Raw genomic sequence first — 27,370 nt, forward strand, 5'->3', positions numbered from 1 at the left:
CATAATGCCTGCATTCCCTATACTAGCACTCAAGTAGTTCTGCATATTGTGAGTTAATGATTCCTTATCAGAAAATATAATGTGCACTGTAACTGTTTGTACTTTAGTTTTAAAATAAAGGGCTTATCAGAAGGTCGTATGTGTTCAACATGGAGAAAAGTAGAATGTGGCAGAAGTGTACATAATATTTCTGTATAAGTGAATTTAATGGTTTTAAAACAATGGGTGAAATGTAAAAGGGTGCGATTTTGGGGAGTCTAAAAAAAATTGCACCAAAACGTACATCACATTTGCGATTTTCAACCGAAAATCGCAAATGTAATAGGGTGCATTTTTTAGATTCGCTAGCGATTCTTAGTAACAAAATTGTGTGACTTTTAGTAACGAAAATGTGCGATTTTTAGACGTGCAGTTTTTAGTAATGATAATGTGCCATTTTTCAAGTGTGCAGTATTTAGAAAAAAAATTGGTGTGGGTTCCCCTCTCCTGAGCCAAACCAGCCCCGGGGTCATTAATCCGGTCCTGCTTTCAAAAATACTGGTGACAATTGGGCAGATGTATTAAGCCTTAACAAGAGATAAATGCAGGGGTGATAAAGAGTGATAAACGTCCAGCCAATCACCTGCTAACTGCCATGTTACAGGCTGTGATTGAAAAAAAGTCAGTAAGAAGCTGATTGGCTGGACGTTTATCTCTTTATCACCCTTGCATTTATCTCTTGTTAAGGCTTAATACATCTGCCCCAAAATGTGTAAGGGTCTCCTATATTTAAGAAACCAGCACCAGGCTCTTGGACTGTTCCTGGTTCCAAAACAAAAGCTGGGGGGCCCCGTATTATGGAACCAGTATCAGGCTCCAACAGCCAGCAGTGTCATGCCACACCCGGGCACGTGCCCCCTGTCATTTCTGAAAGTTTTATTTTGAGACCGCCAGGCATGCATGGCCGTCCTACCCGTTGAGCTGCTGATCCCTGCCAGGAAAAACTGCTCTCTGCCCAGCTGTCTTTAGTGCACTGCAGGTCCCGGGCCAGCTAAACCTATTGAAATCTCATTTTGGCCTGCCGGGTCTGCGAGCCAATTGGAGCTCACTCGCAGTCCGCCAGCCAATCAGGAGCCACCACTGCAACTCCTGATTGGCTGCTGGATCACAAGCTCCAAATGACTGGGACCTGCAGATAGCTGGGACCTGCAATGTACTGTATACAGCCGGGCAGTCCCCCCATTCTCAGCCCAGCCTGACAGTGCCGCAAAGCCGACAATGGCAATCAGACACCGCCCGGCAACAGCGGCTTCCCCCTTTCCTGCTGTCACTCATAACAGCTGTACAGCTGACCTCTTCATGTACCGCTGCACTTCATGCCCTGCTGACAACCAGGCATAATCTAGCAGGAGCAGTGCAACTGTCCATTCTGTAATAGAAGTAGGGTAAGTCTAGTTTAACCCCAGACTTCCCAATATCTCTAAAAAGACCTTAACCTTTAATGGCATTTATTATTATAACATTTTGTATTGATTTATATTTATTATTTCTCTTATTTTTAGTTTCATTTTACTATACTTTATGTGTATTCATCCTTTGTCTTGTCATTTTGTATTATACATCCCCCTGTCTCTTATAGGCACACATATTTAGAGCTCTGTACATATTTTTTAAAAGCCCCCCGCCCGGCTGTCACTTTTGCCCAGCGGCAGCTGTCCTCTCCTTCCCACCCTGTTACCGCAAGGATGTATTCCCCCATGGCAATGAGCATGTAACCCCCATGGCAACGACCATGTAACCCCCATGGAAAAGAGCATGTAATCTCACATGGCAAGAAGCATGGAACCCCTGGCAATGAGCATGGAACCCGTGGGAACGAGCGCCTTTGGCGTGCAACATCCCTGTTTATGTATTGAATTTTGGCTCAATCCATGTGGCATTATGTGAATTTTGGCTCAATCCATGTGGCCTGTGTACTTTAAATGTCAGGGCCTATTTTTAATCCCAGTCCCGTCCTGTCTCTGCTGTCTGAGCATGCACACTGGCATCACTAACAGCCCCCCCTACCCTCCCCTATCATGGTACCCCACCCCACCCCCCTCTGTTATTTTCTCCTGGAATTGCCCCTGCCCTACATGATACAGTGCAGATGTATTTTCAGTGGCTTTTTGCTTGTACCATAGGTGGCTCTAACTTTCGTATTTACTGTAAAAGCCAGTAGTAAAGTGGTGATGTCTGATGTATTTTGCAGGGTCAATAGAGGCAGCAAAGGAGGATACAGAGGAATAATCTCCTAGTAATAATCTCAGATATGGGGTGGACAATATTTCTAGCAGGAAGAAGATGCACCCGACCATGGAGGCCTGAAGCCGGGCTTCTTCACAGGACACTGTGCCGTGCCTTTATACGACAACTTTCTGCAGCTTCTGTGGAACAGGACTGCCCACCTTCTGTTCACAAACGGTCTCCAGTACGAATTGGATGTGCGTCTGGCTTCTGGGGTGACACCTCAGCTTCAGGTATATTCCATATTACCCTCTTTGAAATGAATTTATGTTTTATAATGATCCACATGGTGGTTGACGTGCGATACTATACAGCTGTATAGTATCCCTTTGTCTTGAGAGCCCTGTACACACTGTGCTAGAAGTACAGTAGCTCATTGTGTATGGGCTTTTATGGGATCGAGAGTTCGGGCAGCAAATATTAAACCGTACGTAAGATGTGTCCTCCCAATCTCGATTATGGCAGGATTAATATAAGCATGCACACCTATGCAATTGTCTACTCATTCAACCAATATTGGGTGATCAGTCCATAGATTGTATAGGTGTGCACCCTATTTTATTTCTGAAATAATTTCCACCTGCAACTCCTGCTATTAACTTCTACCAGTCTGTGTGTGGTTTCAAAACACTGCCATCTGTTGGCAGTGAGTGAAACTACGTCTACTAGCTTTGGAAGCATTTGCTTTAAGCGGGCTTACACTGCCATCTGTTGGCAGCAAGTGAAACGACATATACTAGCTTTCAAAGCATTTGCTTCGAGCCGGCTTACTAGAGTGTTGATGACGAAATGACCAGGTTGCCCCGGTCATTATCTGTGCTGATATCTACAAGATATGCCAATGTGCCAACAGCGTATGAAGGGTGCAGCTGGCGTTTCCCTACCATACAGCATTGTTCCTGGATCTTGGTTTCAACAGCCATGGTTTGTGCATATAAAAACAATTATATATATATTTTTTCAACAACTGCTGGTGCTGCTGGGTAAAAAATAACCGGCACATGCGCATTAGGGGGGGGGGGGGGGGGGGGAAACAGGTTGATGCCACAGATGGTGTGAGAGAATTGACAGGTGATTTAACACTTTCCTACTTAGAAAAAACATTATTCGCACATGTGACTGTTATTAGCACACCGGGATTCTGAGGTGAAGTAGGCACACACATGTAACGGACACTATAAAACATAAAAAACTAGTTCCACCTCCACCATGGCCCTGTAGTGTAATACCAATATAAAAGCTTGCCCCATCACTCATGTCAATAGAGGATGCAGACCGCGCTAGTGTCACTGATGAGCTGCAGTCACCTAACCCTTCCCCAGGTCCCAGCGGCTTCCTTTTATGGTGCGGCATATGTGCTGTGAGGGGAAAGGAGTACCACCCCCTCTCCAGGACCACTGTAAGCCCTAGGTTTGACCAAGTTCTGCCCATTGAGTTGCAAGAAAATATGTGTTTAATTTGCATGTGTTGAGCAAAAATATGCAAAATACAGTGTTCACTCGCACTCAACTTTGCATCAGCGCCTTAGTGGCTGACATTTGTTGTTTTGACCATATGCTGGAATGTACTTATGCAAGGAAAGGTGCCTTAGTCATAAATATCATATTTGAACTATGGGAACACGCCTTTACTGTACTATGCAAAAGATAGATTGCATGCGGCTAATAGGCCCGATTCAGAGTTGATTGCAAATCCGAGAATTCGCAAATGGAGCAATTATGAAACCACTACGCATGTATGGAAAGAAAATGTGTATGGATCGTAAACGCAATGCGGCCAGAGCTTTACAGGCTTTTTACAGGAGGGTCTGTGATGTCAGCTCTGGCCTCAATTATCCTGTCTCAGTCACAGAGTAGTGGAAGGGTCAGAGTTACTCACGTTTGCACAGACTGCCTTTCCATGGTTCCAGAATTGCCGGTTAGCGATCCACTCGCAAATTTACACGGGGCAGGTTTTCTTTCTGTTTGGGCAGAGGCTACCTACTCGCAGCCGTCTGCAACGTTGCAGATTAATGATCCCTTCTGAATCGGGCCCAGCATGCGTTACCTCATAGATCCCGGGTTAAGTGGATGGAATATATAGGTTTATACATTGCGTAATTAGGAAACTAAAACTGTAACTGAGCTCATTTTCCATTTAATTGTAAGCAGCTTATAAGCAACATGCAGGCGTAGTATTAATAAGTGCTTTATATAATGTGTTTTATGTTATGTAGTCTTGTATTATTCTTTGTTTCAGTTCCGCAACTTCTCTATGGAGGAAAATTAGATTTCCTAGTTTTTGATTACCTCTCTGAGATAACAATGTCTCTGTTGTCAGCAGCAAAATCCAAGTCACCTGTAAGTAAGCACTCCTCCATTGTAGTCTATTTATGTCATTGTGGATTGTTATAACTGTCTGCATAGCACAAGCTCTGATATTGCCATGTCATTAGCTACGTATCCAGTCGACGATGTCTAGATCAACAATCACCTGGTCCACCACTAATGGTCGAAGGCGTCTAGTTAGACAGCATCTAAATTAACATTAACAGAAGATTGACGCAAGCAAAAGGTCGACGGGAACGTAGTCGACTGAGAAGGTCAACACAAGTTTTTTATGATTTTTTTTGTTGTTAACGACGTATTTTACCATCCCAGTGGACATAGAGGCAGAATAAAATGGTGTGCCAAGCGCAGCATGGCATGTGCAGCAAGCAAGTGCTTGAGCCTGCCTTCTGTTACCATTGATCTAGACCACATGTTCTCAAAGTCGGTCCTCAGGACCCCACACTGCATATTTTGCAGGTCTCCTCACAGAATCAAGTGAATTAGTTAGCTCCACCTGTGGATCTATTAGAATGTGTTATTCACTAATAAGTGCACCTGTCTTGTGATCTGGAACTGTATGGGGTCCTGAGGACCGGGTTTCAGAACACTGATCTAGACGACTCTGTGTTCTGGCACCTTGTAGGAATGGGGGCGCCATTGCAGTGGGTAATGATACATTTTGCTCCCCCCGTGGCATTTTGTTAAAACAAATAGTACAGTTTCTAGGTAATGCACCCACACCCCCATAGACATTTTAAAACTAAATTAGACATGTGGTCTCACTACAAGGGATGCAGCATTGCAGGGAAAGATCACAAGAAAAAAAATGCTGATTTGACGTTATTTGTCATTCTTCCTTTTTTTTTTTTTTAAATATATTTATTGAAGATTTTTTCATATTAAACATGAACATAAAGAATGTTGAGCATAATGGGTACAGTAACTGCGTTTGAACATAATATACAATAATTGGCATCTCATCCAGCGTTGCATATAGTACAATCAGTTTGGGTATAACCCAATCAACTAGAGATGGAAGAACATAATTAAATATTGGGTAACAATACGTATTCCAAGTAAAGGGAAACCATCCCAGATCATTGTCAAAAACTCAACATAACATATGACATTAAACACTTGCCCCGACATGAGGGGCACATAGAGAGACAAGGGAGAGAGGGGGGAGGGAGGTGGAAGGGACATAAGAAAAGTAAAAACGTCTAAAGAGTTTAGTCAGTCTATTCAAACAATATATATGTCTATTTCGGGCAGACGAATAAAGGGATTATACCGTATACAAATCTGTTCGATACGAGTCAGGGGGAATGAAGTATGAGGTAAGGGTTCATCGGCTATGCGGCGGAGTAAAGCCCAGGATGTGGAATCAAATGGCATCATAATTTTCTGTTGTTGGTCCGCCTCCAGTGAGTCTATTAATGGGCCCCATTTTTTGTAAAAGCGTGGTACATTGGACTCCACGTCAGGAAGGGTAGATTGTCGCTCCATATAAAGGATATAAAGAAGGCGGGTCTTTAAAGAATCTAGTCTAGGGGGCTGCCTAATTATCCAGTTACATAGGATCATTTTCTTACCCAAAGTTAAGATAACATATAATATAGGGAGTAGGTGTTTTTTATATCTTGGGATACCCCACCCTGCAAAATGAAGAAGAAGCATTGCTCTGGGGTTTAGTGTAAGGTTGAGGCGGAACGTAGCGTTAATGTATCCCAGAACCTTGTACCAGAATTTCTTTATCTTGGGGAAGGTCCAGAAACAATGCATATCATTCTTCCTTCTTAAGGCTGGTTTCACACACTCCGGTTTTGTCCGGAAGGCAAAAAGCCGGACACATTTTGTCCGGCTTTTTGCCTGACAGTTGTCTCTTTCACATGCACCGGCTCAGTGAGCCGGTGCTATGTAAATTTGAGGGTAAAAACTGAAGTGACGTCAGTTTGGGGGCGGTGGAGAGCTAAAACCGGACACCAAATGACCGGTGTGTGTGAAAGGCCCCCATCGCCCTCAGCACACACTGACCTGTGAGGACGGGACGGCCACGGCACGGCAGCCGGACACTGCAGTGGAAAGATCCGGCTGCTACCCGGTAGCCGTGCCGTGGCCGTCCTGTGTGAATGGACACATAGCTGTCCATTACACACTGCAGGGACGGCACGGCTTTTAAGCCATGCGGGATTTCACCGTCCGGCAGGAGCCGGACAGTGTGAAACCACCCTAAGGCTCCCATACACTTGTCCGACTTGTCTTAAGGGCAAGTTGGACCCAGTTTCACTTGAGCTCCCCCGGCAGCTCCCCGACTTGAAAATAAAAAAAAAAACATCCGACTTGGCACTTGCCATTTTTTACATGTGATAAAGCATAGTGTTTGGGTGCCTTTATAGTAATGCCCCTTGCACATTATGCCACACATCATAATGCCCATTACACATGCCACACAGTTATGCCCTGACACCATTTTATGTCCCACAAACAATAATATCCTTTACAAATTATGCCCCACAGTATGGCTTTTAATTACTTTTAAATTACCTACACGTTGTCAGGGGACTCATGCTCATTATCAGGGCTCTCGTGCTGTGGGTTCTATGTTCATTGCCAGGGGTTTCATGGCAGAAGATGCATGCCTCTTTTACACATAATGCAACTTAGACATTAAACTGAGACAGAATGCATTCAGTACTGCTACATATACACATAACATGATGCCCCCAGTAGTGCCACACAGCCTGGCTTTCGACGTTGCTGTAGTACTAACCGACCGGCCTCCTTTGCTGCTGAGATACTGGTTCTGCTGGCACCAGCCATCTCTGAGGGGAGGAGGGCATGCTTCTGCCACCCCTCGCTGAGTTTGGCAGCTATTTCAAATATAGCCTCAGCTCATAAGCCATTCAGCGCTCACGGTCTGGCAGCCAATCACTGTCCGCAGCAGCCAGTCCGCAAGCTCTGATTGGCTGGCAGCTGGCTCCACATTTTAAGTTTCGATTGTGCCTGGAGCCGGCCCTTTGGTGTAAAGTTCCGTGCCCCCAAGCCACCCTGTGGCCTATTTTTAAACCACTGACCAGTTCTATGATTCTGTACCATCGATTGTGGTAAACCATCTGATTCTTCCCCATCAATGACAGAAGTGTTCAATATCGACAATAAACCATAGATGAATTGGAATTATTTATGGTCAATGGCCATCACTACTTATTATTTCAGACAATGTAAGGCAAACTACTGTATGCTGACTCCAAACATTATTCGATTGTTCCAGTAAAGCTGAGCATGCGCTGGCCTGTCCCAAACAGTATGTCTGAGCACGCATTGGCCCTCCCAATATGGCTGATCACGCGCTAGCTCTCCTGGTATGGCTGAGCACAGCTGGGCTTGCATTGGCTCTCTATTACTGGGGTCTGGGGCAAGAGGCCTCTCTGCACCCACATAAAACCTTTTTACTGTTTTATTTCAGTTTTTACAATTTGATTATGAATATTTATATATATATATAGACATATGATCTGTTTCGTTATCAAATGTTAATACTTAAGCTCAAATAATACTGAAAAAACTTCATGTAAGTCCTGTTATCTTGTACTTGCACCATCTTAAGAGGTATATTTGAAGAAACAATGGATCAACCTCTAAATTTCAGACCCTTGCAATTGCTCTTGGAACTTATCATATCATCAGGAAGCCATTTCCCAGATTTTCCAGTATGATCAGCATCGGCAATGAATTGGGGAATTAAATATATTAATAATCCTGGATCTGCCAATCATGGTCATTTGCGTGTTTAATATTCCCAATTCCCTGACCCAGCCACCAAGAGATTGGGAAATTGCTGCAATCTGTTGATAAGTTGTGGGAGCCATAGCACATAAACACTAACCATAACCCCCTTTTCTATATAAATACAGCAGTATGTTACCAACACATAGAAAGCAATCTACTTACACAGGGGGTGAAATTTAATAGGATGAGAGATTCAGAAAGTGAGAGATTTGGTAAGAAATCTCCAGGTTTTTTAAAGCGGCAATCATTTACACTGCAATATGAGTTTTATTTTGAAGTGTAAATGATTGCCGCTTTAAAAAAACTGGAGATTTCTTACCAAATCTCTCACTTTCTGAATCTCTCATCCTATTAAATCTCACCCAGGATTTCTGCATCACATTGCAACTGGTAACGCTACAGGAGCAAATAACGTTTCTGTTAGTATTTATTCAGGTTACTTTATAGAAATACACTAAATATTAATAAAAAATCTGATATTTTGTCAATTTTATAGAGCCTGGGATTCACTCCAGACTTTGTGCACACAGCGATGGCTCCATATCTGAAAGATCTTCATAAATCCGGTATTTATTTATTTTTAGCATCTTGTATTAACTTTTGTTTATTTGTTTCACAATATCCTTTGTTTATATACTGTAATTGCTTTTTTGTAGCTGAGTAAATATCCTCTTTTAAACAACACTTTATTAGTGTGTAGTGACCCATCATATATGACTACTCTGCTAGGAGGCTTGTATCTTCAGCACTTACTGTAAAGTATCTCACACAAGACACTGCTAAATCTCTTATCCATACACTCATTATATCCCGCATTGATTATTGCAATAGTCTCCTAACTGGTATTTCCAAGAACAGACTCTCACCACTGCAATCCATTTTAAATGCTGCTGCTAGGCTGATCTTCCTTGCAAGACGCTCATCGTCTGCTGATCCACTCTGCCAGTCCCTCCATTGGTTACCTGTATCTTACCGTATTCAATATAAAATACTTCTACTCACATATAAAGCTATTAACCATACTGCACCAGCATATATATCTCTGCACTTATCACAAAATATCTCCCATCTCGACCACTACGCTCTACACAAGATCTGCGTCTCTCTTCTGCATGGGTCACTAGCTCCCATTCACTATTACAGGACTTTCATCGGGCTGCTCCCACCCTATGGAATGCCCTTCCACACACAATAAGACTCTCCGCTAGCCTCCAAACTTTCAAGCGTTCCCTGAAAAATCACCTCTTCAGGCAAGCCTATCATATTTAAGTTCTACACGCATAACCCTCTGAGGCACTTATGTATTATATAGCTTCCCTTCTGGACTTGCAACTTGGTGGGACTGCTATGCTATTACTGATGCCTGTCCTTGTGTTTCCCTCCTATGTCCCTATAGATTGTAAGCTTGCAGCAGGGCCCTCCTACCTCCAAGTCTGTCTGTTGTTACCCATATTGTTTTATCACTGTCTACTATTGTAAAGCGCAACGGAATCTGCTGTGCTATATAAGAAACTGTAAATAAATAAATAGGACATGCCTGTTTTTTATCTTGGCGCAGTGCTTGTCATGACTTGTGTCCTATGTAAAAATCATTTGATGGTGAGCCTTTTACAAAGGATTTGGACATATTTGCACATCTATTCGCACCCGTACACATCCAGCGAGCACATTAATTTGCAAGGCGGGATTTCACAGGAGCAGGAAGCTGGCTGCTTTGAATTTGCAGCTGTGCAATCAGGTTTGAATTACCCCCTCTGTCTCTGCACACAATGCAGCTCCCGCAGAGTTTTCCATGCCGAGTTAGGTTGTGCTTTATATACAGACTCCGTCACACACAGATATACATGTTTTGCACAACAATCAGTGCAGTTTCCTCATGCATTCTAGACATTGCAAATAAGACACACTTTCAGCAAAAAAGACGGCCAATGCTAGCATAGTTGCGTGGACCTGTCGGCTCACTTGCGCTAGGACTTGTTGAGGCTAGATGCATGAGGACACATCATTATGTGTTGGCTCTTTGTATGGGCATACGTGCACCATATGTCTGTGCGCATTTTGTAGTGTGACTTACGGCCATTATTCCAACAACTGCATCAGCCCCATCGGTTATGTAAGGTTTATGAAGTAACGCATAGAGGTGATCGTCTGGTTTCTAATTTGCCTTTTCCTGCTAGGTTGGGATCAATACATCCTCAGCGCGGAACGCCCAGCTCTTGTGTTTCTTTAGGGCCCCTTATGGTGGCCATACACGTTACAATTATTGTATACAATATCGCATCTCATCCGATCTCGGTTTTTCGATGACATCAGATTAGATGAGATCTAGTACAAAAGTACGTGCTGCACATACTTTTTGTACTAGATCTCATCTCATCTGATGTCATCGCAAAACCGAGATCGGATGAGATGCGATATTGTATACAATATTGTATACAATAATTGTAACGTGTATGGGCACCTTAACACTTGTGAGATTTTGTGAGATTTGACCCAATTCAGGTGGATTGAGTCAATTTATCTGACAAGATCTGATGTGCATGTCTGACAAAATCTTATGTGCCTGATGTGTAGGACACAATCCACAATCCTGTGCCATTGGGTATAACCAAGAGATTGAAAGAGATTGATCCTCTTGCACATAGGATAAATCTCGAGTCAATCAGGTTCAATTTGTTGAACAATAAGTTGAACAAGTGTAAGGGGGGCTTTATTTAGATCACTTATGTATTACATGCTATCTACATCACACAAGAGCCAGGAGTTTATTTATTTACAGTTTCTTATATAGCGCATCAGATTCCATTACACTTCACAATTGTAGACAGTGATAAAACAAACTGGGTAATAACAGATAAAGCCCCCATACAGCTGAAAGACATTGCACCCAATTGGTGGGATGGGGTGCAATGGGATTGGAAACAGAGTGCATGTGCTTTTAAGCACATGCAATCTGTCATTAGATGACTCATACAACCAGAGTCATGTGACACTCCTTCCCTGACTAGCAGAAAGGAGAGGTGCAGCTTCCAGGCGGCCCGTGGCAGTGAAGATGCTGGGAGCCGCAGAAGTTTCAAAGCGGCAGATGGGCGGGTTGGTGGCCGAAGAGAGCGGTGGACATCCTTTTGCACAATTCTGTCACTACTCTGAAAACAGTTTTCAGAGGATTGCTGCATTCAGGCTGTTTAATCATGTCATAACACAGCAGATGTGAGCAGATAGGTTGTTGCTGGCAACCTGTAAATATAAATAAATAAATAAAAAAATCCTAGTAGGCCAGCCCCCTATTTAAATGAAGCTTCAATCATACTATCATGCAGCAGATGGATTGTATGATGGATTGTATGGCAGATTGTGAGTACATTGTGTGTCCAAAAACCACCAAGGACTGCCGGGGATTTAACGGGAAATTGGACGGTCTATCTGATGTATGGCCACCTTTAGACCTGGAGGTAGGAGGGCCGCACTGCAAGCTTAAAATCTATAGAGTTCCGTAATAATGACGTGTCAGCTCGGAAAGAGGACGTAAGACCAAATGAATGGATCTAAACCTGGTGAGAAAAACCTAACAAGAACCACACCACTCATCTCTATTTACACTATTATAGTTACATTGGGGTTTATTTACTAAGATGGGAGTTATATCAAAGCTGGGATGTTGCTATGGGCAACCAATCAGAATCTATTTATCAGAAATTAATCAGAATTTTATTTAGCCTCTTCTAGAAGATAATAGATAGAATCTGGTTGGTTGCCCACAGCAACATCCCATCTTCAATAGAACTCCCATCTTAGTAAATAAACCCCAATGTGTCGTATGTGAATTCACACCTTACAGCTGTACATATGCTAAATGTAGGCTTTTTTTTACTGTAAGTGAATTATTTGCAGCATTGAAGAACATGGTCATACTACCAAGACGCAATGCAGAGGGATCGGATGATAGCATTTGCTAACGTGTGCTTTGTGTCGTCAGGTGTTCGAGTTGTCAGTAATGCAGGAGGAACAAACCCCATCGCCTGTGCTGCAGCTTTGCAAGAAATAGTGAAGAAAAGCGGTCTTGATTTAAAAATTGCAGTGGTTTCTGGTGATGATTTGATAGCACAGGTGAGCATTACGCTAGAAAAGTGGCAGTTGCCATTGGCTGTTCCAAAAGTATACTATAGTGCCATCATTTATTATCTGTCTACTTCTACATTTTTGTTTTTGTTCTCCTGACCCAGAACCCCCTGCTAATTTACTATTATAAGCAATATAAAATGTATTTATTTATCTGAAGATGGTGGTAGCATGTAGGGTATGAGCTACACATTCTGATATAATTCTGGTAGGTTCCCCCGAAACCCTATGCCAGAAATGCCTGCTGTGCAATCAGTGGGACTGCACAGAAGCCCTGACAGCAGTTTCATATTAGTACAGTCATCAGGGGCACAAATAAATATAATTAAATAGTATAGGCATATCTTCTATTTAATGCAGTGATGTACTGCAATAGGATAGGTTGGGTGGGTATTTGTAACCACCTAGTCCACAGGGGGTCTAGGTACCCAGTGGTCTCTAAAATATTCGTTAGTGTGCGGATGTCATTCAGGTGGTGAGTGAATATATATCACTCCACAGCCACACAAATGTAGATTTTCTCATGAATCAAAATGCAGTGTATCACAAGATCCAAGGCCTTGACCACTGGGTACCTAGACCCCCTGTGGGACTAGGTGGTTAGAAATACCCACCCAATCTATCCTATTGCAGTACATCACTGCACTAAAATAGTAGATCTGCCTATAGTAGTAGTTTGTTTATTTATAAATCGCCACAAAAGTGTCCGCAGTGCCGTACATAGCAAACAAAAAACAAATGACAAGGTAACGTACAGGGTGTGTTGATAAAATGCAGCATAAATGGTGTAAAGTTGGTAGAACTAAAATCAGATTTATTTTTGCCCCTGATGAAGTCCTGAATGACGAAATGCATAGGGCTACAGAGTGTTTCTAAATGTGGCACATCTTGAATGAATAATGAAATTAATATCTGAAGGAATCAACATATTGTATTACTGAATAAATGTATTTGTTATTACGATTGACCTTTTTTATATACGTAATAGCCACCAATAAGTGGGCATTGGTGACAGAATTTGTAGTGCACCTCTATTCTGTATCCTGTTTCTTTAGTTCCTTTGTTGACAACAAGGTTCTACAGAGGTGCTGCTTTATCTTCAAAGCACATTATTAGGGTCACACCATCCAACTTTGATGTAATGTCCTTAAAACAAGTCAAAATGAGGCTCAGTAGTGTGTGTGGCCTCCACATGCCTGTATGACCTTCCTACAACGCCTGGGCATGTTCCTGTTGGGGTGGTGGATGGTCTCCTGAGGGATCTCTTCCCAGACCTGGACTAAAGCATCCGCCAACTCCTGGACAGTCTGTGGTGCAAAGTGGCGTTGGTTAATGGAGTGAGACATGATGTCCGAGATATGCTCAATTGGATTCAGGTCTGGGGAACAGGCGGGCCAGTCCATAGCATCAATGCCTTCGTCTTACAGATTATTTTTGTATAACAGATTATTCCGTATTTCAGAATATTTTTATATTTCAATAATGTATCTTGAGGTATCTTGCATTTATATTGTACAAAAACATCAAACACATGAAATACACACAAATATATTTTATCGGTGCATAAAACAAGGTTTCAAAACATGAAACAAAGTTTATGTTCTATCTCGGGTACAGAATTTGAATGCTAAGCACATATTTAGTGCCAGTTACATATCATATCCCCAGTAGTGCCAGTTACTTACATATTATGTCCTCAGTAGTGCCAGTTACATATCATATCCTCAGTAGTGCCAGTTACATATCATGTCCCCAGTAGTGCTGTTACAGATGTCCCCAGTAGTGCTTTTAGCAAGAATTTTTATTTATCTTTTTAACTTTCGGGAATGTATGGTTTTTGGAATTATTTGGATAACGGATATTTGGATAAGGGATACTCAACCTGTATTAATACTTGTTTAAGTTCATGTTGTGAGTAAATATTAACGAGCATCATAGAATTCGAACATTCCACACAAAATAAATTGTGAACAATATACACAAGTAGGATGGTAAACAACATTTCCAAAAAAGTATAATACCCCTTTCACATCGCACTTTTTAAACGGTATATTGCCGTTTATTTTTTCCATTTTAAAACGTTTAAGGCTGCAATGTGAAAGTGCCGGAGTTGATTTACCGGTTAAAGTTAACCGGTATTTCAACACGGTTAAAAAGCCGTTTTTTGGCAGTTTGAACAGCTCTATTTCAATGGCTTGAAACGTGTCCCTTGGGGGTTAAACGGGTTGAATGTTTGAATGGTATTAAATGATTTTTAAAACGGTTTTCACCTGCAATGTGAAAGGTCTCAAGGCTCAGACCCGTTTTAAAGTCCCATTTAAGAATACCGTGTCATTACCCATTTCTGCAATGTGAAAGCAGTATAAATGTACTGTAATAGAAAACAACACTTTTACTATCGAACCAGGAGTTATAGGAATAATAAGTTTGTTAAGAGCTCGTCTCTGGACTAAAATGGTATGCATTCAGCTAAGTTATACCACAAAGATAGGTGAAAGCAATGCTTAAGTGTCTGATTTGTCATGAAGTAAGGTACAGATAACCAAGTGGAGAAAAATGTCTCCGCCAGGTCTTGTTAATGGATGGGTAAGTCTGGGGAATAAAAGGGTCAGAGAGGGTGGAGATGACTTAGGGCCTTATTCTGGTTGGTTCGGACGGATGCGTATTTGCGGACTGGAACCGAGTGTTCTTAGCCCCACCTTCCGTACGGATCGCTCGCACCGTCCGAATGCGGTAAGACGTTGACCGAACAGACCGCATGTGAACACTCCATGTGTGGGAACCTCCCGACCATCGAATGCTGGACCGAATGGTCAGGCAGCACGAGTGCTCCAGACCACTCGGGCATTTCTCCGTGCAAAAGCAGGGATATGGGCGGGCAGCTGGCATCCGGCTATGTCATATGTCCGCCCCCCACATGTGCGTCACGGCTGTATTGCCATACGTACGCCCAGCGTTTTCATGGGAACGCCCATGAAACGCGGGACGTACGCATATGATAATGAGCCCAAACAGCCCTTCACTCCCCTCTCCACCCCCTGTTCGGATTGTACAGAATTCAGGCCATATTCGGATATGCGCGGTGTTCACACATGCGCAGATACGCCTCTGCACATGCGCAAACTCCAACCATCGGCCGTCCGTACGCATTCGGAACCATCCGAACAAACCAGAATAAGGCCCTTAATCCAGTGCGATGATATCAGGTTTTTTTACCAGCAAAACAATAAATTCAGAGAGTGCACTATGTTGATGCGAAAATATATTTAATAAAAAAATATATAAATAAGAATGAAGATAATAATAATGACAATACATACACAGTAAAATAATAATTTCCGAGGTAATAATCACAAAGGTATTATATTCACTCTAAATCAAATTCTGCCACACTAGATATAGGTATTAAAGTTTTATTAAAAAATAGCAACACATATCTAATTATAAATTGTGCGAAATGTTCAGTCTCCCTGCTGGCATTTACATTCAGTAGGCTGTGTATTTCAGAGAATAGTTAATCAGATACTATTGATGGTTATTTGGCACCACAAAAGGTTAGTTTCCTTGCTCTTACCCCATAAGGTCAATTTTTTAGCAGCACCTTCAATTTTGGACATCAATATTTTATTGCCTTTGGAGATATGAGATGTTTTAGGGAAAAGACACCCAATACACAGCCAATATATAAAGTTATGGTTAATTGAAGCCTGCGGTTAATGGAATGTTGGGCTAACTAATGCCCAGAGAGAGTTAAAAATATCCGCCTCATGGGAACCACATTTATAACAATTAGAGTTATCAGATTGTCCTATTAAAATTTCCAATTTCCGAGTATAATCTTTACTTGATATTTAATGGCAAATACCCATCTGATAACTAACAGAATTGGCAGCGGTCCCATGAACAGAGCCCTCACTGTCTTGTTGTACAATATTGAATGGCCTCCACTGTGCCGAGCATGGGATGGATGGAGAACACAGCCAGCTGTGCTCTGCACGCCAATAGTGTTTATAGCTATGGCTGTAAATGATCATTTGCAGAGAAACTAGTAAGTCCTGAACCATGAAACATCCCTTAGCTGGATTTGGAATAAGGGTTAACTATAAGATTTTTCATGTGGATTAATAGCTATTTAATGATTGAATGGTATTTATTTACTCTTTGGTTTGGCATCATTTAATGTAAATCCGGTCTCCAAACCCATTACTGTCGGATCTGATCTCCTTGCTTCTGTGTGGGTTGACTTTTGGTTATTAACCTGATTATTTTAAAATGGAGCCCAGTTGTCTGGGTGGTCTCTCCTTTGGGTAGAGGTTGTGCTGGTACTTCCTCTCTCCCCAGCGGTTACTTTCTAGTTTCACTGAATCTCCCACCATGCCCCTTTTTGTTTTTTTTTCGGGGTTTTTTAAGTTATTACCCAGTAGGACTACATTTCTAAGCATGGTTATCTGGCACTTCCTCTTTTGCAGGCTCTGTGAAAGGAACACCTCCCTAGTCATGTTTCAGTGTGGTTTTAATAGGGAACAGGTGCTGGGAGAAGGTGTGTCAGGATTTCAACAGCTGTGTCTTTGGCATCTTCAAAGAAGTGAAAGGCAGCAGGTATTCTGCAGGTGCTGAGAGGTCCGCTGGCATATCCCTGTAAGCTGCAGATCATAGGGCCTAGTTACTGGGACCCCATCCTATTGGTGGAGGGCAGAGTGAGCAGCTGGGACCCTTAAGAGACTACTGGAGTTGTGTTTGCCTGAGATCCTGATAGAAACTGTATTAAACTATGATTATTGCTTTTGATGAGTTTTGTGGACTCTGGTGGGACTTTTGGATAGACTGGTATCAATCTGATAATTATGAGATGTTGTTGATGATACCTAGGAGGCTGGTGGTGCTTTTTACATTAAATTACAATACATGTGTGATAAAACACCTTCTCCTTATATGTGTGAGTGGTGTATTTAGGAGGGTCTAAGAATATAGTTAGGCTTTAGGTCCTAAATTTGGTACCCTAACAGCTGGGAGGGAGATACACCAATCACTGGAGATAGATTTATGGAGAAGTGGCCAATAGCAGCCAACCAGCTTCTGTTATTTATCTGGCACAACTTTTGAAATGACACAAGCTTTACTCCACTTTTTTTCTCTCCAGGGTTTGAAACATCCCACCCCCATGTACACACAAGCTACACATTTGATACCCCCCCATATGTGATTAAGCAAAGTGTGATAACTGGTACAATGACCAGCTGCCATAGCAACCTGTGTCTGCTATTGGTGGTAGGTAGTAATATTTACATACCCTCCAACATGACCCATTCCATTAGGAACAAAATGCTCTGTTTCTGGACTTCCCTGCCAGTGTCTCTCTGTTTTTATATGTTTGTGCATTTAATAAATGGTTTTACACTATATACCCCCCAATCATCTTTTATTTTGGGTTACCACGACCACACATGGACGCTGTAAGGGACAAGGGACTCAGAAGTACCCCCACTAGGGCGACGGCTATCCCTGAGATCCATTCGATTTTAATACATTCGGAGAGAAGGATCCTGTTTACCCTATAAGGGGCGTATGGTATTTATTCACTAGTCTTCCCTAAATTGGAGAAGAGGACCGTTCCTTCATTCACAGGAACGTATGGTTCGGCGCCAGTGGAGGAGATATTGATATTTTCTTTTTTGCATTCTGTCTCTCTGTGGTGATAGGGTCACCACTCCATCTATATCACCCCCACAAGGCAGCCGATCTAGCGCACTTTAACCTCAAACTTACCACTGTCTTTGCATTTGTTAGTTACAGAGGTGAGGCTGCAGCACAGTCCAATATTCAAAAAGGGGAGCCACACCTACTGCCACCTCAAACATCACTGCCTGGACTCACTGTCAGTTGATGTGACCTCCCCTCTTTGAATTTTGGACTGTGCTGGAGCCCCACCTCTGTAACTGCCACTGGCAGGGAAGTCCAGGAACAGAGCATTTTGTACCTAATGGAATGGGTCATGTTGGAGGGTATGTATTTACTGCCAAAATATGTTCTTTTCATTTAAGGGATGTGTCTTGGCAAGTGGTTGTATGAGTTAGCAGATTAAGGTATGAATGCTTAGACTGTGCACGTATTCTCTTTATGAAGTTTGTACAGAGTATCTATTCATGCTTATTAAACAAATCATAATCAGTATCAGCACCAGACTTGCAGTATGACTAACAGCTACATCCCTAAATCTAGCATGGAAATGTGTAAAAACAATGTATCAAGTGACTCTAGACCCAATACGTTAGACAAGAATGCATAATAAGGCGATATTGGTGGCGGTGGGGAGCCAGCATTGTCCTTCAAATCGTTACCGCTACCACCTGCGTTGGTCTGATAGAGTGAGAGCCGGTGCCGGGAGCAGACACTGCCATGTGAGGATGGTGAGTACTAGTCCACTATCTACCAGCGTGGTGTTGGGAGCGGACTGTGGGGTAGATTTATCAAGCTCGGTGAAGTGATAAAGTGTCTGTTTTTTATCACCCGCCAATCAGCTCCTACCTATCATTTTTCAAACCAAGCCTGTAACTTCACAGGTAGGAGCTGATTGGCCGGTGATAAAAACTAGACACTGGGCCAGATTCTCTAAGCTTCAAAAGTGATAAAATCGAGAGTGATAAGCAGCCAGCCAATCAGCCCCTACCTGCCATGTCACAGACTGTGTTTGAAAAATGTCAGGCAGGAGCTGATTGGCTGTTTGTTTATCACTCTCCATTTTATCACTTTTGAAGCTTAGAGAATCTGGCTCACTATCACTTCACCGAGTGAATCTCAAGCTGCGGTAACCTCCTGGGTCCTTAGAATGCAGGGGTCAGATGTCAATCACTGTATAGCAGCCGATTGTTTCACATCGTCGAGATCAAAGCAGGTCTCTCTCAGTGTGTGGCTGTTTAGATAAGGCAGTCCAGGGGGAAACAAACCATCCCAGGTGAATAAGGAGCTTGGGGAAAATTAGTAGATGCCGTGGACAAAGGTTATATAGTCTTGATGCAGTTCTCCATCCTAACGGTTTCCTCAGAAGGTTTTGAAAAAAGCAGAGCCTGCTATATTTATAGCATTTCGTAAACTGAGACTCAGTCGCACACCGATATACAGGTATTATATATCAAATTAATCCGCACAGTTACTTGTACGTTCCAATCCCATTGTGTTGCCAAAAAAGACACCTGCTGCAAGAAGATTTTAATGCAAGGCCAAGGGGGCTGTTTGGCGTGACTGCATCACTCATGTATTAGGACACATCTGTAATTGCCTAAATATTGTGGATGTTTCCAGTAATCATTGTGAATAACAACCTAGTATTACAGGGTGTCTATGAATCAATTTAGAGAGCTTAGTAAATGTATTTTCAACATAATTGATAACTTTTGGCTCATAATCTGTTGCTAGTCTGCCAATTCCTTCATACCCAGGCGATCACAGTCTGCATTGCCACCTTGTTAAAATACTTGTTTGTATTCATGTATCTGTTATGATGCTTATTATATTCATGTACTGTACATCTTATGACTCATAACTGAAGTATATAATATCAACATTAGCATACCTCTCAACTGTCCCGCTTTTCGCAGCAATGTCCTGTTTTTTGGGACGTTCCCATGTCCCGCGGCAGGGTGGGGTGGAGTTGGGAATCCCCTCCTGTCACATGTGAATAGACGCTGTGCTCACAGCATCTATTCCTGCAGCCAGAGAGGCTGGGGGCATGGACAGCAGCTCACGGAGCCGCTAGCCATGCCCCCACAGCGGCAAAAATGAGAGCATGGCCTCGCAGGAGCGTCGCATGTATAGGCCACGCCCACTTGTCGCTAGGCCACGCGCCCAAAATTCCCTCTTTCTATCACTCCAATGTTGGGAGGTATGCATTAGGAAAACCAATCCTTCATCACTTTTGTATCCTGGCTTGGGAGTAGGGATTGAAAAAATATCAGTCTCGGGATTCCTAGGATTCTTGGGATTGAATTATACTGTATGTAATCAGATATTTTAACCTGGAATTTAATGATTATAATCACATTTTTTTGGGATTCAAAAATGGCTAGGATCACAGAATTGGCTTCCTTTATCTCATTGCTTGTCCAGCACTACAAAATCTACACGGCGTAGTGGCCCGCAGCGTCCACTACGCTACAAAATCCAAGGTGATAATCATGTTTTAAGATGTGCCATCACTAGGGTTTACATAAAATGATGGAATATTAATTCATGTCTCTTGGGAGAACTACAGTAGATGACTAATATCTTTGTTAACTTTTTAAAAATGACTGTGCAAAAACTCTGATGTGCCATAGCAAGGTATATTTTAAGTATACTGTATATGTTTATTTAATTGTCTATATTTCCTTGCTATTCTGTTAAAAAATATATCCATGTAAAAAATATAAAAAAAAATGTTTGGTTTTTTTTTCATAAAAAGCTTTGCTACATCCTCTTTGGTGCACAGGTAAAGTGATTCTTGGTTTAACGGACAAAAATGTGATAATTGGCCACAAAGGTGTTAACTGTCCTGGCTGCTACTGATCTGTTTGCATTGTACTTCCTACATTTATTTAAGGCTATTCTTGTGTAATGCTTTTGTTTTTACAGACACACTCCTTCAAAGAAGCAGGTATCACAGATATGGAGAGCGGGAAGCCATTTCCAGAGCATATTCAAAGTGTGAATGCATATCTAGGGTGGGTACCTGACAGCCATAAGAATTATGTTGTGTACCTGTAGCTAAGTGTGTTCTCCCATCCTCGGTTCAAGCCCTAATCACGTTTAGGGGTTTATGACTGCCTCTGTAATGTTTTTAGCCCATTCTTCTCTAAAGTGTGACACACCAGCATTTGAGGGAAATGCACATCCCTGCATGCTGTGCCACAGTATTAACATGCTCTAATAGCACAACTATGGAAGGACAGACTGGGATGTCTGGTTCCACAGCAGCTGGAGGGTCACACATTACCTTATGGTGCTCCGGATCATGAGAGTTAATCTGGTTCACTCGGAAAGGCACAATCACTCTCTAATGCAGTGGTTCCCAAACTGTGTTCCTACGCACCCTGGGGTGCCTCAGGACAGGGCCGAAACTAGGGTTTCCGGCGCCCGGGGCAAGGCAGTCTTTTGGTGCCCCCCCCCCCCACCCTAGTGATGCTGCGCGCCGGAGGCGCGCCGAAATTTTCGGGGGGGCGTGGCCTAATTTGGGGGCGTGGCCTATAATCACTGCTCCCCCGCGAGGCCACGCCCCCATTTTGCCGCTATGGGGGCATGACCCAGAGGCTCTGTGAGCCTCTAGCCATGCCCCCAGCCACACCGTAATGCCCATTACATACTATACAACACTGCAATGCCCATTACATACTATATAACACTACGCAATGCCCATGACATACTATATAACACCGCAATGCCCATTACAAATAAATACTCCGTAATGCCCATGTCATACTTTATAACACTAAGCAATGCCCATGTCATACTATATAACACGACGCAATGCCCATGACATACTGTATAACACACCATACACATTTGACACATAAGTGCCACTTACCTATATGCTCAATGCCAGGGGCTTCATGCCGATGCCAAGGTGGACTGAATTTGCTTGTTGCCGAGGGGGATAGATCTGTGCCTCTGTGCTCGTTGCCGAGGGGGATAGATCTGTGCCTCTGCTCGTTGCCAAGGGGGATAGATATGTGCCAGTGTGCTCGTTGCCGAGGGGGATTGATCTGTGCCTCTGTGCTCGTTGCCGAGGGGGATTGATCTGTGCCAGTGTGCTCGTTGCCGAGGGGGATTGATCTGTGCCAGTGTGCTCGTTGCCAAGGGGGATTGATCTGTGCCTCTGTGCTCGTTGCCGAGGGGGATTGATCTGTGCCAGTGTGCTCGTTGCCGAGGGGGATTGATCTGTGCCAGTGTGCTCGTTGCCAAGGGGGATAGAATGCCAGTGTGCTCGTTGCCAAGGGGGATAGAACCCCCCCCTCCCCCGCCTGCGGGAGGCAGACAGGCAGGCAGGCTTGTCAGTGTGCCTGTGCCTGCCTGCCCGTCCCCTCACGTCTCCCCCGCTGTATTCGCGGGAGAGACGTGCTGCTGCTGTGCTGTATGATTTTAACATTTCTAACTCCCGCTGCTGGACCGCTAGCCAATGGCCGTTCGCGGTCCAGCAGCCAATCAACTGGTGGCTGCTGGACCGCGAGCGGCCATTGGCTAGCGGTCCAGCAGCATATGCAGCACCGCAGCAGCACGTCTCTCCCGCATACACAGCGGGGGAGACGTGAGGGGACGGGAGCAGGGCAGCCAGCGGGGGAGCGGGGAGACGAGGGGGCGGCGGCGGGCGGCCATCTTTGATGTGGCAGCGGCTGCGGCGCTAGCTCCCCGCTGCTGCCGCTGGTCACACCAGCGTCCCCCTGCCTCCAGCGCCCCCTGCCTCCAGCGCCCGGTGCGCGTGCCCCCCCAGCCCCCCCCTAGTTACGGCCCTGCTCAGGACACTTGCAGGGTTGCATTGGGTTGGTGGACCAGGATTAATTCATATTATTTATGGTCAATGTACCAGGCAAAATCAGTGCTTGTGGCTGCCAATCATAATATATGTGGACAAACAGAAGCAAATCCTGTCCATCACCAGATAACTGTGACATATAAACACAATGCACTTAATTTAATATTTTTTTTCTGAATTTCTCGATAAGAAGCATTTGGCCTAGGGGTGCCTTGAAAATATTTTGATGGTCTAGTGCCCCGTGATTCAAAAAAGTTTGGGAACCACTGCTCTAATGGACAAAACCATGTGCACTGCAGGTGGGGCTGATGTAACATGTGCAGAGAGAGTTAGATTTGGGGGAGTTATTGTTTCTGTGCAGGGTAAATACTGACTGCTTTATTTTTTTACACTGCAATATAGATATCAGTATGAAGTATACCCCCCACCCAAATCTAACTTTCTCTGCACATGTTACATCAGCATCACCTGCAGTGCAGATGGTTTTGTCCATTAGAGAGTTATTGTGCCTTTCTGAGTGAACCAAAATAACCCCCCATGTCCTTTTGTTGCTTTCTTGTTAGAAAGAAAATCACATACACTTTAAATAAGATTCAGGAGGGCTTTGGGATAGACTGTAAAATTGGTGCTCTGCTTTCAGAAGTTAGCATGTTACAGTACGTAATACATTTGGTTTTTAGTGGTTGATCTAAAGCTTATCTATGCTTATACTTCATGCAGCACTGACTAATGTTACTTACTCAACACATGCCTTGCTACATTGTTCTTGCTCATGTTTATTATTAATATGCCTTCTGCTATGTCATCCCATAATTGGTAATACTCATCCATCTCAAGCTGTGGCACCCTAGAAGAGTTTATAGGTGCCACATCCTCCTTACTGCAAATGTGCCTTTTTAACTCGGTGTCTGTGCAATAATATAGCATTTAGTATCCATATCCTAATCTGTACGGTTTTTTTTATTTATTTTGTGTACACTTTCATATTCTGTGTTATTTTATTGTTCTAGAGCAAGACCTATTAGCAGAGCTCTGGATCTTGGGGCGGACATTGTAATCACTGGAAGATGTGTAGACAGTAGCATTGTGCTGGGACCTCTTATACACTCTGTATGTATCTACTTATTTTCCTTACTGCTGCTATTATGTAGTTAGTAAACTCTGCCTTTGTATGGGTTGTATTTAAAAGAGAGTCCTTTCACCGGTGCTATGGAACTCATCAAGAAATTATAATCCCCTCTTAAGTATTCTGGAGTATCGTGCTTCCTATACCTCTTCAGCCATTCAGCGGTGGTTCATTCATCATAGGAAAAGGACTCTCTATTGGACATTGGGGGTATTTAAGGACTAGAAGGAATACATTTGTACATATGCCTTGATAAAGAGCTTAGCATATAGGTTGAAACTTGTTGGCTGCTACACAGTGGAATAAACTGTAAGTAGGCGATTACCACTTGGATTGGGACACCGGTGAGCCTACCCTCCCTGGTGATATGCCCAACCCAAGCCTTTTTGAACTGAGTTTATATATTTAGTTCCAACACCTATGGTAAATGCACACATTGCACTTTCACCTGGGAATACTTTCATTTAAAGTTTTATTCTGATTTCTGTACATTGCATTGTCTTAAACTGGATTAAACGATGTACCCTCTTTTCTGTTGAATTCCCCATACATTGAACCATCGCTGAATGGCTGAAGGGGTATAGGAAGCACGATACTCCTGAATACTAATGAGTGGAGTATAATTTATTGATGAGTAACATTCATTTTCAATAGCACCGGTAAAGGGACTTTTCTAACCCTTTTTTATCACTTTTTGAAGGCCAACAAAGGACTGCCCTTGGATGAGTCTCTATCTGGCTGCTGGTTGCGCATTTGTGTGATATTTATTTTGTTGGTTCATGTATTTAAAAGAGAGTAATATGCCAGGCTAAGTACTAACTCATTTTTACTGCTTTTAAATTAAAATTATGATAATAACGTAATTGTTCAGTTATCAGAAAGCTCCCAACACTTAGTAGACCTCTTTGTTGATACTTTACGAATCATTACCATAGGTAATCTATATTAAAATCGTCTATTATTTGTAAATTTCTGACTGTTGTAAAAGTACACGGTCTAGCATTAAAGTTTAAATAATGCAGAAGGTTCTGATTTCCCTGAAAGTTGCGCCCTTGTTAGTTTTGAAAGTTCTACAGGAATTACACCACTAACTCCTCAACATGGACAAGAAGAAAAAATTCGAAAGTAGAAACAATCATGGATGCTGACAAACAATAAAATATTTATTTATTTAAGGAAATGGGGGAGTTTTCCAGAAATGGCCTGGATTCTTTGTCCTTAGAAGCCAGCCTGCAACTGTAAGCCTGAGTAAGGTTAGACTTAAGGGGCATACACACGTAGAGATCTGTGCTAAGCAATTTTGCTGGTGTCAAGATCTCTCATGGAGAGCACATTCACATGCAGAGATTTGTGCTAAGCAATTTTGCTAAGCAATTTTTCTTAAACAAAAAAAGGCCAGGTAGTGGTTCAGAATGAGAGATTGCGATCAGTATCTCTCATTCTGTACACACAGAGAGATTTGCAGTTATTTGCTAAGCAATCTGACTAGATTGTGACTGCATGCACTAATTTAGTTAGCAAGAGATATTTAATCTCTCGGAGCATACACACGGAGAGATCTGTGCTTACTTTCTAAGCAATCTAGTCAGATTGCTTAGAAAATAGCACAAATTTGCTCCGTGTGTACACCCCTTTAGTCAGGCTGCAGTCGCAGAGGGACACCACAACCAATGGTTTGTTATGTTCCTCTTGAACTGTGTTTGCAATACAGTTCAATGCGATCTCAAATGCAGGCAGGGGATGGTATTCACCTGCATATGCATTGCTTGCCGATCGCATATGATCAGCTGCTGTAAGCAGCTGATCATATATACGATCCAAGCTGAATCAGGCCCTAAAACACAAAAATGTGGAAAAATTACATAATCTGGGTAAAAAGGCAAAAAGACAGGTACTACAGTATAGATGCAATTAATGGCGTGAGTCATTCTTATACAGTCACATGAGTTGCACATGGTTTTGCTTTGTGACACAAATGACTACAGTATTTATTTCACTTTTAGCAAATTAAGACACAAAATTCTGGAAAAAGTAGTCCTGCATGGAGTCTCTACCTGTGTTAGAGCATCAGACCCGTGCAATGCATCTAACGCCATGGGGTGCAGAAAGAAAGGATGTATGAGGACACATCTGTATTCAACTCTATTGTCAGATGAAAAAAAGATCCTATTGACAATAATAGCTCTAAACACTCTAAATGGAACTAAAATAATGAAATGAGCCAAAATATGCCATTCAAAAGTAAAGGTTAGTTCATGGGCGGTTCATGGTAATTCGGCGATGGTGCAGTGGGCGGGCTGCTGATGTCAGCTGCCCGTCTGCTCCGTGCCCAGGCGCCTGTAGTCCTAAGACACCATGAGGGTGTCTTAGGTCTGCGAGCGCTGTAGAAATCATTTGATGGTTGTCGACCATCAAACGATTTCCTCCTTGCATGCAAGCTGCGAATGGATGTTTATCCTCAACATCCATTCTCACGCGTGTGGGGGAATTTGCCGTGCAATGGAGGGGATGGGCGGGCGGGCAGGCGGCATTTGGTGGACTCGCAAGGCTGTGAAATTCACAGCCTTGCAAGTCAACCAGAATAAGGTCCAGTGTGAAAATCCCACTTGCAAGGACCAGCTATCCTTTTCTAAGCACCTGTGGAGGTATCCAGCCCCATGCAAATACCCTAATAGGACCTGTCGGTTGAAATGTGACTCCAGTAAGATGAAATCAGACTGACCGGTGCATTGAAGGGGTGTAAAGCTGGAAGCCATATTGTCAGTGTTTCCCTCACATTAAAATACATCCAATTTATAAGACATTATAGGGAACATAATACAATAGTATCATTCTCTATTGACTTTTTTTTGCCAGCGATCTTTATATGACCACAAGACCAGATTTAGATGGATGAAGTTTGGATTGTAATCCATCATTAACACCCCAGTGCTGAGAATGTAAACCTATTGCCGGCTTGCCTAGCTTGTCCAATTCTTCACTAGACAACACAGTGCAAGAGGTTTTATTACATACAGTCCCAGCGGAACAGCATTTCTCTGCAGTTTCTTTTAACTTTTAGTGTAATATTTGTTTTTGTTATATTACCAAAAATGATAACTACCCATGTTGCAATATGCATAGTAACATGCATTGCATCGTATACTACTAGACAATCACAGAAAAAAGCTATACCTACTATTGCCACAAGGTGGTGACATTTATCAATACTGCTATTTGCACACAAATCCATGTATTGAAATGCATTCAAAAGAGGTTTCA

The 27,370-nt window shown here is 42.8% G+C and overlaps 1 protein-coding gene across 3 annotated transcripts in view; it reads left to right on the forward strand.

Moving 5' to 3' along the window:
- Nucleotides 1-27,370, forward strand: part of LOC146059653 (uncharacterized) — a 108,923-nt gene that overhangs the window by 12,991 nt on the left and 68,562 nt on the right. For all 3 annotated transcript variants that reach the window (XM_083172068.1, XM_083172077.1, XM_083172085.1), the window contains exons 2-7: nucleotides 2,231-2,498; nucleotides 4,504-4,604; nucleotides 8,860-8,929; nucleotides 12,340-12,470; nucleotides 21,090-21,178; nucleotides 23,994-24,093. In XM_083172068.1, the coding sequence (XP_083028194.1) occupies nucleotides 2,291-2,498; nucleotides 4,504-4,604; nucleotides 8,860-8,929; nucleotides 12,340-12,470; nucleotides 21,090-21,178; nucleotides 23,994-24,093 (699 nt within the window). In that variant the 5' untranslated portion in view covers nucleotides 2,231-2,290. The remainder of the gene's footprint in view (nucleotides 1-2,230; nucleotides 2,499-4,503; nucleotides 4,605-8,859; nucleotides 8,930-12,339; nucleotides 12,471-21,089; nucleotides 21,179-23,993; nucleotides 24,094-27,370) is intronic.

The sequence above is a fragment of the Crinia signifera genome, chromosome 1 (assembly GCF_055691185.1).
Source record: "Crinia signifera chromosome 1, ASM5569118v1, whole genome shotgun sequence".
NCBI lineage: Eukaryota > Metazoa > Chordata > Amphibia > Anura > Myobatrachidae > Crinia > Crinia signifera.